General features: G+C 33.0%; 3 protein-coding genes across 5 annotated transcripts; 1 reads left to right on the forward strand and 2 right to left on the reverse strand.

Annotated features, from left to right (window-relative positions):
• Positions 1 to 770: 770 nt before the first annotated feature.
• On the forward strand, positions 771 to 4,872 carry LOC114396523 (laccase-17-like). Its single transcript, XM_028358538.1, has 6 exons — positions 771 to 901; positions 1,024 to 1,175; positions 1,459 to 1,703; positions 2,024 to 2,152; positions 2,828 to 3,784; positions 4,397 to 4,872. The coding sequence occupies exons 1-6, from the start codon at positions 785 to 787 to the stop codon at positions 4,525 to 4,527; spliced, it is 1,731 nt and encodes a 576-aa protein (XP_028214339.1). The 5' UTR covers positions 771 to 784; the 3' UTR covers positions 4,528 to 4,872.
• Positions 4,873 to 7,077: 2,205 nt separating this feature from the next.
• Positions 7,078 to 10,762, reverse strand: LOC114396524 (protein FAR-RED ELONGATED HYPOCOTYL 1-like). Of its 3 annotated transcripts, none has more exons than XM_028358540.1 (5): positions 10,640 to 10,762; positions 10,488 to 10,546; positions 8,015 to 8,319; positions 7,491 to 7,754; positions 7,078 to 7,349 (listed from the first exon to the last, which is right to left on the reverse strand). In XM_028358540.1, exons 2-5 carry the CDS (start codon positions 10,523 to 10,525, stop codon positions 7,276 to 7,278), a joined length of 681 nt encoding a protein of 226 aa, XP_028214341.1. In that variant the 5' UTR covers positions 10,526 to 10,546; positions 10,640 to 10,762; the 3' UTR covers positions 7,078 to 7,275. The 3 variants fall into 3 exon arrangements, with proteins under 3 accessions (XP_028214341.1, XP_028214342.1, XP_028214340.1); XM_028358541.1 differs by having other exon boundaries at positions 10,488 to 10,531; positions 10,640 to 10,746; XM_028358539.1 differs by having other exon boundaries at positions 10,488 to 10,660.
• Positions 10,763 to 12,181: 1,419 nt separating this feature from the next.
• On the reverse strand, positions 12,182 to 15,501 carry LOC114396522 (laccase-17-like). Its single transcript, XM_028358536.1, has 6 exons — positions 15,288 to 15,501; positions 15,033 to 15,184; positions 14,695 to 14,939; positions 14,453 to 14,581; positions 13,206 to 14,174; positions 12,182 to 12,678 (listed from the first exon to the last, which is right to left on the reverse strand). Exons 1-6 carry the CDS (start codon positions 15,414 to 15,416, stop codon positions 12,548 to 12,550), a joined length of 1,755 nt encoding a protein of 584 aa, XP_028214337.1. The 5' UTR covers positions 15,417 to 15,501; the 3' UTR covers positions 12,182 to 12,547.
• Positions 15,502 to 15,964: the final 463 nt, after the last annotated feature.

Raw genomic sequence — 15,964 nt, forward strand, 5'->3', positions numbered from 1 at the left:
ATTACATTTTATTGTGTAAAGAAACATATATTAATGAATTATACAAAATTATTATTTTAAAAAAATTATAAATGATAAAGTAAGGATAATATATTTACTCTTTTGGTATGATTTTGTTATGTTGTGAATAGCATCAAAGTTGTGAATAACATTAAAGAAGGGAGAAGAAAAATAAAAGCAATAAACATAAAAGAAGAATGTTCTTCTTTTTCAAATGATCAATTGTACTTACATGAAAGCTAATAGTAAGGAGCTCAACTTTTATATATTATAAATAAATTGTATGTGGTTCTATAAATGTTTAAGTTACAAGCTAGGTCCATTAGAAACCTTAATATCAGACTTATTAATTGAATTTGGGTAAAAGGTAATTAAATTATTTTAAATAATAAAACGGATGAAACACAATGGAAAATTATATATGAAAAAATATATAAAAGAATTTTAACAACTTATGATAATTGCTTGCTTAGAATTGCCTTAAGACAGGTGTTAAAAAACGAGACATGAAAAAATAAGGTCCAAATAAATTGGTAGCCTTAAGCATGTCATTATAGCCTTAAGGACAGGAGTATGTATAAACTCACCCAATTGTTAAGGTTCATTGTGAAACTCAAATAATGGCACCTCACAATTATTAATTACTTCATCTCCACTCTAAAATTAAACTAGACCTACAACCATGTCCACCAGACAATGTCACGACAAACACTATTTTCTCTCTATATAAAGTTATCTAATTAAGTTCATTTTTCCCATTCTGAACAAAGCACAAAGACAACACATGGATTTCCCCCACTTTCCTTCATTTGCATCTCTCAGAGTTCTTCTGTTTTGTTTCTGCGTTATGACATTGTTTCCTGAGTTTGTAGTGAGCATAACAAGGCACTACACCTTTAACGTACAGTAACAAAACTCAGCATGCTGCATGGAGCTTGTTTACTTCAATATAGTTGCATGCATTTGCATTAATTTGTACACTACTCCTAATTTTTCTAGTTGTTTGTTTCCTCATGTGTATAGGTCGAGTACCTGAACGTCACTAGATTGTGCCACACAAGGAATATTCTGAGTGTGAATGGAAAATTCCCAGGACCTCGCTTGGTGGCAAGGGAAGGCGATAGGGTTGTGGTTAAGGTGGTCAACCATGTCTCAAACAATGTAACCATTCATTGGTATGTAATTCTTAATTAGAAGCCATAGTAACCCTCACTCTTAGACAATGTTACATGTAATATTCTAGGAATAAATAATTTATGCACCTTTTATATCTTCATTCAATAAAAAATTGTAATTTACATTAAAATTATTAATTTTTATAATAGCAATCTTAAAAGTCATACAATCTAACTGTTTCTGATTGATTAACAATTTATTTACACTAACCGCGCGTGCATAGAAATTAAACTAATATTCTAATTTTCATGCAATTTTTCTAATGATCTTGGATTGTTGCAGGCATGGCATCCGTCAAATGACAACTGGGTGGGCTGATGGACCAGCATATGTGACACAGTGTCCTATACAAACCAACCAGTCATACACATACAACTTCACCATCGTTGGGCAGAGAGGGACTCTGCTTTGGCATGCTCACATATCATGGCTAAGAGCAACCATTTATGGACCCATCATCATCCTCCCCAAGCAGAACGAGTCTTATCCATTCGAGAAGCCACACAAAGAAATCCCCATTCTTTTTGGTATAATAGCTACACGTTATTAGAAAAGCGTTTATTTGAGAGTTAGAGTGGAGGAAAACTAATCTTGACCATATTATCAAAATAAATAGTAAAGACTAAGTTTAATTAAAATAATATTTGACCTTTCTTATATAATAGTATGGTCAAAATTAATACTTTCACATATTCTGAGACACATTATATATATATATATATATATATATATATATATATATAAATGTATATGTGTATGTATATTTATATTTATAGATATAATTCTTTTGATAAATTGTGATTTATAATATGGTGGTAGCTTGCATGGTTTTGTTTTGGGATTGCAGGGGAATGGTTTAATGTTGACCCAGAAGCTGTTATAAGTCAAGCCTTGCAGACAGGAGGGGGACCCAATGTTTCAGATGCATACACCATTAATGGACTTCCCGGGCCTTTGTATAATTGTTCTTCTAAAGGTACACACAACAAAGCCTTTTATATAATGGCTCCTTGAAGTAGGATCTTCAATCGATCCCATGAGAGGGTGCGTTTTGGTAAGATTGAATATGGAAATATGGTAGGGAGCTTGTGAATGTGAACAGTGTATTTAGATATTATAAGTATCTTATACAATAATACATTATTAAACTTCACTGTTTTCCATTTCACAATCATATTCCCATGTTTCAGGGTGAAGATTAGGTAGAAAAAGAGTGAAAATTGACTACGTGTTTTAGAAAATCTTTTTTATTTTGATTTTCTATTTTTTTGTAGTACAAAAATATTATCTTATTTTAATTTTACAAAAATTGTATAGGAAATATTGAAAAATAATAAAAGTTGCTTTTATTATTTCTTGTAGAATAATATTTTATAATAAAAAGTAAGAATAGACAATGAAAATACAAATGAAAAATACTTTCTTAATGTAAAAAGACTTGTATATTTAGACAAATATAATAGAAGAGTGATTAATTATTGAAACCAAATGTCAGATATAAAATTTCATTTGAGACAGGCTAAAGGGTAGAGTATTAGACACTAATTGAGAACAACCAAATGTCTGAAAATCAATAACCAACTATACACAAGTAATTAACTATTCACCTATGATGATAGAAATCTAATGACCTTTCATGATTTTTTTGAAGATACATACACACTAAAGGTGAAGCCAGGCAAGACATATCTGCTAAGACTAATCAATGCTGCACTCAACGAAGAGCTTTTCTTCAGCATAGCTAACCACACCCTAACTGTGGTTGAAGCGGATGCCAAATACACCAAACCATTTGACACAGACACACTCCTCATAGCCCCTGGCCAAACCACAAACGTGTTTCTCAAAACCAAGCCATATTTTCCCAATGCCACATTCCAAATGGCTGCTAGGCCTTATTTCACAGGCCGTGGCACCTTTGACAACTCCACAACCGCAGGTACCCTCATCTACAAGCAACATTCCAATGTCAAAAATCTCACCCTTCTCAAACCAACTTTGCCACCAATAAACGCCACAAGCTTTGTGGCAAACTTCACTGCAAAATTCAGAAGCTTGGCAAGTGCTAAATTCCCTGTCAAGGTACCTCAAAAAGTGGACAGAAAATTTTTCTTCACTGTGGGGCTAGGGACTAATCCTTGCCCCAAAAACACAACATGCCAAGGGCCAAGTAATAACACCAAATTTGCAGCCTCAGTGAACAACATTTCTTTTGCACTTCCATCATCTGTTTCCATCATGCAGGCATACTATTCTAGCCAGGCCAATGGGGTTTTCAAGACTGATTTTCCTGCCACCCCTTTGAACCCTTTCAACTACACAGGAACACCTCCAAACAACACAATGGTCACCAATGACACAAAGCTGGTGGTGCTCAAGTTTAACACCAGTGTGGAGTTGGTGCTGCAGGACACTAGTATTCTTGGGGCTGAGAGCCATCCCTTGCATCTTCATGGTTATGACTTCTTTGTTGTGGGGCAAGGGTTTGGAAACTATGATCCCAACAATGACCCTGCAAGGTTTAATCTGATTGACCCTGTTGAGAGGAACACTGCTGGTGTTCCTGCTGGTGGTTGGATTGCTATTCGATTCTTTGCAGACAACCCAGGTTGGTACATTTCAATGCTAGCATGCATGTGATGTGTTTTATGCATATCATATTGAGCATGTGTTCATAGCCATTTTTTTAAAAATGAAAATTGTTTTATAAGAGAAATATGCAAAATAATTTTATATAAAAAATGGTCGACTAAGCAAAGATGATATTCTAGTCTTTATAATTTCTTTTAAAATAGATATTATATGTAAATATAGGACATATGTCACATCATCAATAATGACTATGAACCATTTTTAAAATCTTAAAATTTACAAAAGATTAAAACGAAAATAATTGCAAGAATTAAAACTGAAACTTACAAACCAATAATATATGACACTGCTACATTAAGAAAATGATATTTAAATCCTTTCAATGTTAATCAATATAAAATATTCAAAAAGTGTATGTTTGAAAGTTAAGGACGATGAAAAATCATCGAGATTTTAGCAAGCTGCATTTTGCATACCCTTCTAGAAGTTAGAAATGATGCTATGAAATTTTGAGGTATACATGACATCATCCCTCTGTTCCAAAAAGTTATATCAGATAGAAAGAAATTGTCACCATGCATTAGTTTGTAAATCTGTCTCTATCTAATGTCATTATTTTATGTAACAGGGGTGTGGTTCATGCACTGTCACTTGGACCTCCACACAAGTTGGGGATTGAGAATGGCATGGCTAGTACTAGATGGACCTGAGCCCAACCAGAAGCTTCAACCACCCCCTTCTGATCTTCCAAAATGTTGACTTTGACTAACCCTTTTGGGTCCGAATACATTGGCTATGCATCATTTCCTCCTGAGTTACTCTCCAATGTTTTTTGTTCCTTTTGTTTTCAACAACAAATGTGAAATTCTTTTGACGTGTTAAGGGAAAACGAATAAGTTGTGGCTCGATCGAGTCACATGGGGTTTGTAATGGTAAAATGGTTTGGTTAATTGTCTTGATGTTGTTGTCATGTTTGGTTGGTTGGTTTGGAATGAGCAGTCACAGGGTTTCGCCGTCTGATAGAATATTCAAAGCAATAGTTGGCAACTAAAATTTGATCAATTCATCTCATTATATGGTCCTTTGATCATTGTTTTGCTTCTATTCAAAGTCTAAGTACATATTATTTGTCTTCTAATTGTAAGTAATATCATGATCACTTATAAGTTTAATTTGAGAACTAAAATATAAGGGTACTCAAGAGAAACTTCGCTTTTAACAATGTGTTGGATACTTTAATTAACTATGGAGTTCCTTCTCTAATTCCTTATTTCTACATTCCCAAAACTTGGAGAAAATAATTAATATTTACATGGTTATTTTTTAAAAATTAAATAACTCATTAACTGACAAAAAATTTCAGTAGATAGACATAATGACGCAGAGATGCTACTTCAAATAGTTTTCTGTTTTTTGAGAACTATACTTCAAGAAAACAAATGCATCCTCAATTTTTTCCTGATCCCAACGAATTTCATTCAGTTCATACTAATTGTGGCATTATATTTATTCCATTGTAAGAATTTACATAATAACTTGGAAAGAGATAATTATATAGTGACAACTGTGGGATGGGACAATGACTGTGCTCCCAATCAAGGACAATGAAATATAAATGTCATAAATTATTGTTGTATCTTCACTTTATGCGCCTTTAAGCATTAGCACAGATTCAACAGGTCACCTTTTTTTTTTAGAAACTAACCTACCACTTAAATGTCATAAAATCATAATCATATTGCTAAGTGAACAAAGGATAAAAATTAGCATTTCTCACTCAACGCTATCGCCGTCAATAGACAATTCAGTTGTGTAGTCTTGAATAGAATTTCACAATCGCTGGTAACTACAGGCTAGATAAAAGTAAGAAGACCAACGATAGGATTCAGCAAACTAGTTATGAACAATTCTTTCTATTATGGGTCTCAAGATTATCAAACTTGAGAGAATTTACGTAAATTCATGAAAGTTTCAGAGACTCGACTCGTAGACTCAACTACTAAACTCGTAAAAGTCTACTTCATATAAAAATAATAACAAAATATCTATAAATAACATACTAATTAAACATTTCAACAATATAATAAAATAAAACAGTACATCATAAAGTTCAGAATATTTAAATAACCAAGTCTATTAATAATACATCACCACTAGACAATAACTTGTAGAGGTTATAGTAATGATAAATTATTCTCTTCGAGAGTTTGATGTTATTAGAGAACAAGAGTTTGATATTATTAAATATGAGAATTTTGTATTTGAGAATAACGCGCTAAATGAAGGTATGTTGAATGTTAAAAAGAAAGAAAACAATAAAAAATGACTTACATTTTGTCTAATTTTTTTAACTTGCTAATTCGTTGACTCAATGGTAAACTCGAGAGTCTACCGTGTTTATTTAGAATTTATAGAGTTTACCTAGAGTTTACTAAAAAAAGAATTTACTCAATAGTCAATTCGCAGAGGATAAGTCAACTCGTAAACTCGAGAGTTTGATAACCATGGTGGATCCTCCTTAGATGAAGTTGAACTTTTTTATTTTTGGAAGTGTGTATGGCATGGGGGAGTTCTAAAAGCTTTTGCATCGATTCTTCGTTGGTGCTGACAAGTTCCTAATTGACTATCACATTGAGTTCGAAAATTTGTTCTTATTTAACTTCGATTGTCAATTTAAGAAATAGATGAATATCTAAGTAAGGTTTGGTCCTGCTTTTCATCATCTAAACTTTATTTGTTACTTTTGTAAGTTATTTAGGTTGAACCTATATAAGTATTCTTTGACTCAAGTAGTCAAGTTAGTATCAATCAGTTGTCATCATAAATTCCACACAACTTCATGTTGTTGTGAAAACCAACACCAACCATGCTCAGTTTTGAAATTGTGATCTACCAGTGTTGTTGAAAAAGACCAATGAGATTTTGGAAAAGAATGATCCAAAAATTGAAATTATGGAACAACACGATCAACAATGTACTATCTGACGAATAACAATATTGAAATTGAAATAGTAAAAAAAATTATTTAATGATCCTGTAACAAATTATTATTTGGAAAACAATATTTGGTACAAAATGCAAAATAAACTTTGCTCTTTTTTTGCCTCATTTACTGTGTTTTGCCAAATGAAATGTCAGCTATAAATAACACAGATTGATTGGTCTTTCAGTTCACAAATTTCCCCATAAGGATTTTCAAGCAGGCTAGGCCACACTTAAGAAGTCAGTAAAGAATATTAAGGAATATGAAGTCAAAATGAAAAATACAAAGGTGCAATATAGAAGATAATTTCAGAACTGCGGCATCACTGAAGAATGTAATGCATTAGGAATTGAAGAGTGAGAGATAAAGAGAAGAAAGGCCATAAGAAGAAATGTCATATTACACTTACCGAAGAAGATGTTATAAAGTCATCAGAATACTACTAAATCTTCGTACAATACATATAACAGCCGTTTTCAGCATTACATATACCATTATACATACTCCTTTATAGGTTAACTGTCCTAGAGCATAAGCATAGAAAAGTACTCCTCAAACTCTTGATCAATTGTTGGTGGTCTTGAGCTTGATTGAGCTTCTGCATTGAAAACATTATTATATGTTAGTAATAGCTAAACAAAACTTCTTTATTAAATGCAGGTAACCTAGAAACTAATTTCACGAGTGCTAGCTTGTTTCAATCTTCATACATATTAACTGTCTAGAACATGTAGAATACCTTGATTTACATTCCATCTTCCAGATGAAAGGACATACACATTAGAATTCGCCCCACTGGAGTAAAGAAAATCTTCGAATTCCTTCTCGACAGGGTACTCATTGCTGTCTTTAGCATCTTCTGAGCATTCATGACCTGAAAAGCTTCCTAACCCCTGAAGGTGTTCCTCATGATTGATCAAAGCTTGTGCATTGGCATCATCATAAGGTGGAATGCATTCGCTATCAACAAAAGCTTCCTCATCGATATAGCTTACCCTATTTACTGTTGATACATCCAAAAGGTAGTGGTTACTGGTCACCCTTGGCACTATCAGCATCATCTTATTCATACACTTGATTTTGTACCCTTTCCTTTTACACAACCTTTTTATGGAAAACAAAATGGAGTAAAGAGGGTGAACTCTCTCTCCTTTTGCTTCATAAAAGTAGGTGTAAAAGGGAAGTGTAGAAACCAAAGTGTAAGAGTAACATTTGTGTAACATCATAGTCAATCCCAATCAACCAAAGAAGTGGAAGGCCTACCATATAAGTATGAATTTCCGCAATCTGCCTCATGCTTGGATTCTTCATTTACAGAAATGGCAGTATCACAGTCTTCCATAAGACTATTGCTGTCTTTGGCAGATTCAGGTTCCGAGCTTTCAACTGTGTGGTTATGCATGCTCTCTAAAACTGGATTCTCATCAAACACTGAAGCATGTGCAGAGGAGAAACTTCCAACCCAGCATCTATGTTTAGGTCTAAGCAAATCCAACTGATCAGTCTGTAATTTTCTTTTCTTTTTCCATTCAACAATGCTAAGATTGTGCATTTCATCCACCTGGAAGCTGAAAAGAATAATAGAAAAATGTCAGAATAAAAGAAAAGGGCAAACATATCAGGACAAGATATTAAGTGTCAGAAGACCCTTCTCACTCCACACATAAAGAAAAGGACATAATTAAGCCAGGATATGAAGAAGGACGATTATTCAACTAATATGTTACTCGGGCTAATCTTTGTGGGATAATTTCTTCATTAGTATATCCTCTGCTCAAGTCAATGAATCAAGAGTGAGCAGTGGCAAAACAGGATCTAAAATCCCATTAGTTTATTCAGTAACTTCTTTGTTTGGAAAAAGGAATAATAGTAGCTTCAACTAGAAAAGCATATATTTTAACTAATCTCTCACTGTTCAAGATGTCTGGATCATATGTCACATAATACACTAGATCATAATCAAGTTGTGTCTGAGCAACATGGGTCAATTTTTCAGTCCATTATCTAATTTGTGTCACAAGGGAAAAGCTCAATCATTAAGCATTTTAAAGAACAAATAACACAGCACAACACAAAGACTATATAATATGTAAGGCAAGACATGATCAGTTCCTTGTTAAGAATGGGTTGACAAAAGAAAATAAATTCCATCAAAGTACTTTTCATGTGTATAAATGGCATTTCTAAAAATAAGCTTATCTCATTTATGGGAAAGGGCTTTTGTTGTTGTAACATAGTTCTTATTAATTTTACAGATGTTTAGGCATTTTCAGTGGTCCAAATAAACTGCAAACAGAAATGCATACTTTGAATGTAAAAGCAACCGACCAGATTACAATGCCTTGTGGACGGTTTTTAACATGGTTCTAGCTGTATACATTGAAGAATTTTTTAATAAAACAATGATATTTTGCAATACTTCATGTAATATGGTGTCACAATCTAAACAATATTAAAAGGAGGCAATTCAAAGGCTAAGTTCGTTACAGCAAAAAATGCAGAAAAGAAAGTACAATTAAGAGTGGAGGAGACCATTTTTAGATTATATAGCATGTTTCACACAGCATAAAACAAATTAAAATTTTCCAAAAAGCTGTTCCTGTTTTCCTAGAGAAACATTCTCAACTTACAAATAATCAGCAGAGAAAAGGGAATCTTTTACTCAAATGTCTAATAATTTATGGAATTTAAATTATGGTTGAGGATTGACTTTCTGAAGGTTCTCATGATAGAAAAATAAACACCATATAACGCAAGGCCCAAAGAAGAAAATCCCATATATTATGTGCCAAAATGCAATCCAAACACTTACATCTACCGACCAAAGCACATAGTTGCAAGCCTAATACTTAACACTTCAAAGCAATTTTACATGTTTTGACTGTTTCAGGTACAAACCTTTAAAAACAGGCTACAAATTAAAAGAAAAATTGTATTTTCTTAATTATTTATAAAAAAAAATAGACAATGAAATTAGAAATGTGTAACCAAATCACTGGTTTTATTATAGGTTGGTCCGAGTGAAATTGGACATGGATCCCTTAGATAAGGTTTAAGGTTTGACTGATAAAAATGTGTTAGGAGAGAAGATGACCAACCAGATTCTCCGGCACACATTAGGTAAATGATTAACACTTATAAGATGCTAAAAAACATATCACGACTTTTTTTTGGCTAAATATCACTGACCTTATCTAGTTTAATCAAGCAAAAAAAAAAAATTCGCTTGAAGTAAACTAGCGGTGTGTATAATTGTGTTTTCGGTTTTTAATTTTTCAAATTTATTTTATAAAATAACTTTCAAAAACTAATATTTAGTGAGTAAAGAATGAAGAAAAAGATGGGAAAAACTTCAAAAAAAAAATAACATTATTAAGAGATGTTCTAATTTTATTATTTAAAGAAATACTTTTACCAAATAAGTTTTTTAAAGCAAAAATTAGTTTTAAAAAATTCGAAAAAAGAAACCCTAAATCCCCAACTTTCAGGCGAATTTTCCATACTCAGCTACTGACATAAGCATCATGGTTTTAATAATACCATAATTGATAATTGATAAGAGCAACGGTAGCATCCAATCCATAACATAAAAAATGAGCCCTTCTGCCCCCTTCTTACCAAAAAAATAAAATAACATATAGCATAAAATGCAGAAATAGGGTGGAACAATCAGTGATCAAACAGAGCAAAAACGAGAAGAGAGGAAAATCATGAAGACCCAGATAGATAGTGAAACCTGTCAACTTGAGAAGGGTTGTTCCTGCTTTCCTCCATCTGGATCTGGAAAACCAAAGACTGATAAAAAAAACAAAACAATCAAGAAAACAGAATAATAAAGACAGGTTTTTAGAGCTGAGCCTGAGAGAAAGAGAGAGAGAGATAAAGAACCTCTTAAAAGAAGTTCACTTTAAGGATGCCATGCTGAGTATATCGGAGAATATGACATCCACACCCTCCATTGTCTCCTTCTTGTCACTGCCCATATACCCATGGCGCGTGCATAAAGAAGTTAACTAACTGACTCAAAATCAGTTTACCATAGGTAATAAAATGTATTTTCTAGTCCATTCTTTTTAGAGTTTATTGCTAATAATATATTAATAATATAAAATAATTTTATAGTATTATTTAATTATAATTTATTGATATAACTTTTAAAATAATTATAATAACAAAATCAATAAATTTATCTTCCATACATAAGTTTTCTCTTCTTTTTAACCTATATAATTCTTTTCTCACATAATTATGTTTCATACACTGTTTGAATATAAGCATCTTTTTTTCAAAAAAGTTCAAATGTTAATTCACCTTAATTTGAGAAATTACTATATTATGCTAAACTAAACTACATCAGTTATAAGATATATTTTATTAAGGTTACAATTTATTAAAAATTATGTATTTGTTACATAAATAGTAAGAACTATAAATTTTTAAAATTTTAAATAAATTTGATTAATAAAAATATATTAAAACAAAAATGTTAAAGAATTTCACGTAATAATACAGTTTTAATTCTTTATTCTTTTTTGTTATTAGTAAGTTCTATGTGAAGTTTGCCATGTGTCCAAAATTATAATCACATATTAAAAGTTACTGATGATTTCATGTTTTGAGTTTTTAATTATAAATTGAAGGTAATATTTTATCTTAAAATAGATGAACATAGGTGAGAGATAATTAATTAGTACTAAATAAAAAAAATCTGGTGGGAGAATATTAGTTAGTGCAAAATAAAAAGAGTCACATATATTTTTAACTAAAACAAATTACAATCACATTTATCTATAATTTTTTTATATAAAAAATCGTGAAAATAACTACAACTTCAACCACAACTTAAAAGTTTGATTTTGTGCAAGTTTTAATAAATGAAAAATATACCTAAGTAATTTAGTTATATTTAAGAGCAAAACATATATTTTAAAATATATCATTAAATGTATTTAACAATTTTTACTCTGCCCGACACTGATTGGTGGCAACTTGTGAAGATGATGGCACGTGAGTTTATGCGCAGTGTGAGTGAGTGAACGAAGAATCACTCGGGTCCCCCATGTATGCATTCTGACTTATCTGCAACCTGTGATCATAGGAAATTTGCTGTGCCTGTACCATCCTCTTATTTAAATAATGCTACATTTTGCAGCCAAATCACAATAATTACTAATTAATTACAAGCCTAACTTTGAGTTTATACTTTATACTACAGAGGCTGGTCCAAAATTCTTCTATGTTTAAGATCATACAAAATCACTTTTTTGTTTTTTTAATATCTAACAGAGATATATAATTATGCAATTATTGGAGATTAAAAATATGAAAATGTTGATGTAGAGGTCTATCATTATCTGTTCATAGATCAAACGATTCTGTTAAAAATAATTGTGTTAGTTTTTGTTTATAATAATACACTCTTTCAGTTTAAGGGAAATGAAATTTATGATAACTTGCATAAGATACACAAATTCTTTGATAAAGGAGCTTTGGTCCTTTAAGAATACCGTAGTTGGCAAAAGAGAATGTGTTACAATTCAAAGTATAGATAACTGAATACTGTAACCTACATACAACTCTCCCACTAATAATCTTTCTAACTAGAGTGATCACATAAGAACAGAAACAACCATAACAATCTAATTGCCCCAAACATTCTTTTTTGGGTACAAAGGAAAGAAATCCCAAAATTGGAAGATGTGGACAAAACTGAAAACAAAAGGCAGGAGCAAATACTTCCAAATGTAACCCCAAAAATAGACAAAGAAAAGCAAAACATTAAGGTTGTCGATCTTTTCAACATTTGGGAAGATCAGAGGGTGGAGGTGGCAGCTTCTGATTGCGCCGTTTACCATCTTGGACTATCCATGCCATTTTCAATCCCCAACTAGTGTGCACTTCAAGGTGGCAATGCATGAACCAAACACCTGTTCATGTAAAACCAGCAAAACAATGTTACAAACACTAACAATGAATCCAACCGAAAATCCAGAGTATGGTACTTTTAAGAAAGACTTCGTGTTAGATTAATCCTCCTTTCATATTGAATAATTGATATTAAGGTAGTTTTTCAATGATAATTCCTGTCCTCAATGTGATTTTTAAAGTTTCTCCAAATCAATCTTCTATAAATTAAAGAAACAGGTGTCATGAACTATATCATCAAAGAAGAACTAACTTAATGTTATCTATGAATAGATGTCTAATATGATATTAAATATATATTTTCTAAGCAAACAAAATTGATAAATGAGTTTAATTTATATGCACCATCTGGTATAAAAAATGGGTTGTACATTCAATTAATTAGAAATTATTAATGATAATATGTGGTTAGAAGATGATTAACCAATCAGAAATAATTGACGGCAATAATTTGTGATTGGACAAGAGTACATTTGAATTAAATTCAAAAAATAAATATATACTCTTTGTAATTGTATATAGTACCCACCTGGATTGTCAGCAAGAAAGCGCACAGCAACCCACCCACCAGATGGCACACCAGCAGTGTTCCTCTCAGCAGGGTCAACCAGGTTGAACTTTTTGGGGTCCTTTTTGGGGTCAAAGTTTCCATTTCCTTGGCCAACAATGAAGAAGTTGAAGCCATGAAGGTGAAGAGGGTGACTCTCAGCTCCAATAATGCTTGTGTCCTGAAGTACCAACTCCACACTGGTGTTGTATGGCAGCACCACTGCCTTAGTGCCACTACTCACAAAGATATTGCTTGGTGGAGTGCCAGTGTAGTTGAACTTGAAAGGAGGGTTAGCAGGGAAATCAGTGGTGTACACTCCCTTGGACTTGTTGAAAAAATGTGCTTGGAGTAAGGCAATGTTTGGTGTCACAAATGTCACATTGTTAACTGCTGCAGCTACCCTTGTGTTGTTAGGCCCTTGGCATTGTTGGTTTTTTGAGCACTGGCTTATTCCTAAGCCAACAGTGAAGAAGAAGCGCCTGTCCACGGTTTTTGGAACTTTTGCTGGGAATCTTGCACTGGCCAAGCTACGAACCTTGTTGTGGAAGTTCATTGCAAAGACAGTGTCATTGAATTTAGGGAACACTGCTCTAAGAAGTGGAAGCTTCTTGGTGTTTGACTTGCTGCTTGCAAGTGAAGGTTTCTTGTACTCAAGGAACCCTGTGGCTGTGGTGTTGTCAAAAGCAGCTGGACCTGTAGCATAGGGCCTTGTGGATATGGCAAATGTGGCATTTGGTGCCTTGGATTTGGCCTTGAGAAGGACGTTGACGGTTTGACCAGGTGTGATCAGAACAACCTTTGTGCTGAAGGGCTTTACATACACCGCATCAGCTTCCACCATGGTGAGGGTGTGGTTGGCTATGCTGAAGAACATTTCATCATTAAGTGCAGCGTTGATCAGACGAAGCAGATATGTTTTTCCAGGCTTCACCTTGAGCTTGAATGTTTCTGAAGAAATAGACAATTTCACTTAATCGAATGAAACCAATCAATATATTATCAAGAATTGAAATGTTTGTGCTTTTCTTTAGTACTGCTTTTAAATTTAATTTCAATGCATTGTCAATCAATCAGAAATCATTTTTAGTATGACTTTTAAGATAATTATTATAAAAAAAATCAACAAACTTACTATATATGACAATTTGTGATTGAATGATAGTTTAAAAACTATTTAAATTTTGTCTGTGCATAGATTATTTACTATTTCTTTACTATATTCTTACCTTTGGCTGCGCAGTTGGAGACAGGACCGGGAAGACCATTGATAGTGTGAGCATCTGAGACATTTGGTGCCAATCCTGTCTGCATTGCTTGATTTATAACAGCTTCTGTGTCTGCTTTCCACCACTCCCCTGCCATTTTATTCAGGTTTGCATATTAGAGAAAAATCTAAAGATTCCAATATGTAGAGATCATATATAGTACCACTAAATTCCATTATGTGGTTTGGAGGATCTCAACTTACCCAATATGATGGGGACTTCTCTGAAGGGTTGAGGGAATGGGTAAGGGACATGTCTTTTGGGAAGAATGACAATGGGACCATAGAGAGTTGTTCTAAGCCATGAGATATGTGCATGCCACCATAGTGTTCCTCTTTGACCAATGACTGTGAAGTTGTACACAAAACTTTGGCCTGTCTGAATTGGACACTGTGTGATATAGGCAGGTCCATCTGCCCATGCACTTTTCAGTTGGCGAATTCCATGCCTGAAAAAATTAATCAAATGTTGAGAAAATGTTACCATTCAACAATTAATTGCAACAAATTGATTTATAGGGTTTAATTGAATAAAACTATACCAATGAAGGGTAACATTGTATTGAACGTGGTTAACCACTTTAACCATAATTCTGTCACCTTCTCTTGCTATGATTCTAGGACCAGGAAATCGTCCATTGACAGTTACAATGTTCTTTGTTTGGCAAAGCCTTGTGAAGTTTTGCATTTTGATCTGAACAAAAAGAAAAAGGTAAAAAGTATTAGTAAATGTAACAAATTGAATTGAAAGCATCTCATTGTATCAAAAACATGTCAATGGAATGCATTACACATACATTAAACTTGTAGTGCCTAGTGACTCTTGCATGCTTTGCATGTGTTAGCTCCGGCAATATCATCAGCGCACATAACACAACAAACATTGCCCTCATGAAGCCTGGCATGTTGAGATAAGCACAACCCATTTCCCCTTTTTCTCTTCTAAATCTTCTTTTGAAGCTCTTCAACTAGACAATTGAGTTTCTTGTTTTTTCTTTGGATGAAGAGAACAACAAAATGAGGCTGCTTATATAGTATAAATAAAATTAGTGGGATTAGATAATTAGGTGGTTGAAAATGAGATATTACAAACTTTGAATGCCTTCAGCAACAATGTTCTTCCAAACTTGAACCATGCCACTAGCTTGCTAGCTGCTGCCAATGCTTAAGAATATAGAGTACTTTACAAGCCAGATTTTTTTCTTTTGGAACTTCCTCTAACGGTCTAACTTCATTTTCCAAAATGACCCTTGTAATACAAGCAATGGTACATGTAATCACAACTCAAAGATTGGACAATAACAGATTCAAATATAGATAATGCACTTTTCCTCTGTTGTTATGACAATGATTCGTAGTAATTAATAAATTAATCTTCTTTATTAGTGACGGATCCGGGGCCATTTTGGTCAAATTAGATTATCTTTCCTTCCACATTTCCATTTTTTTTATTCGTTCCATATTTCTATTTCTG

Source organism: Glycine soja, chromosome 18 (genome assembly GCF_004193775.1).
Source record: "Glycine soja cultivar W05 chromosome 18, ASM419377v2, whole genome shotgun sequence".
In the NCBI taxonomy this organism is placed as follows: Eukaryota; Viridiplantae; Streptophyta; class Magnoliopsida; order Fabales; family Fabaceae; genus Glycine; species Glycine soja.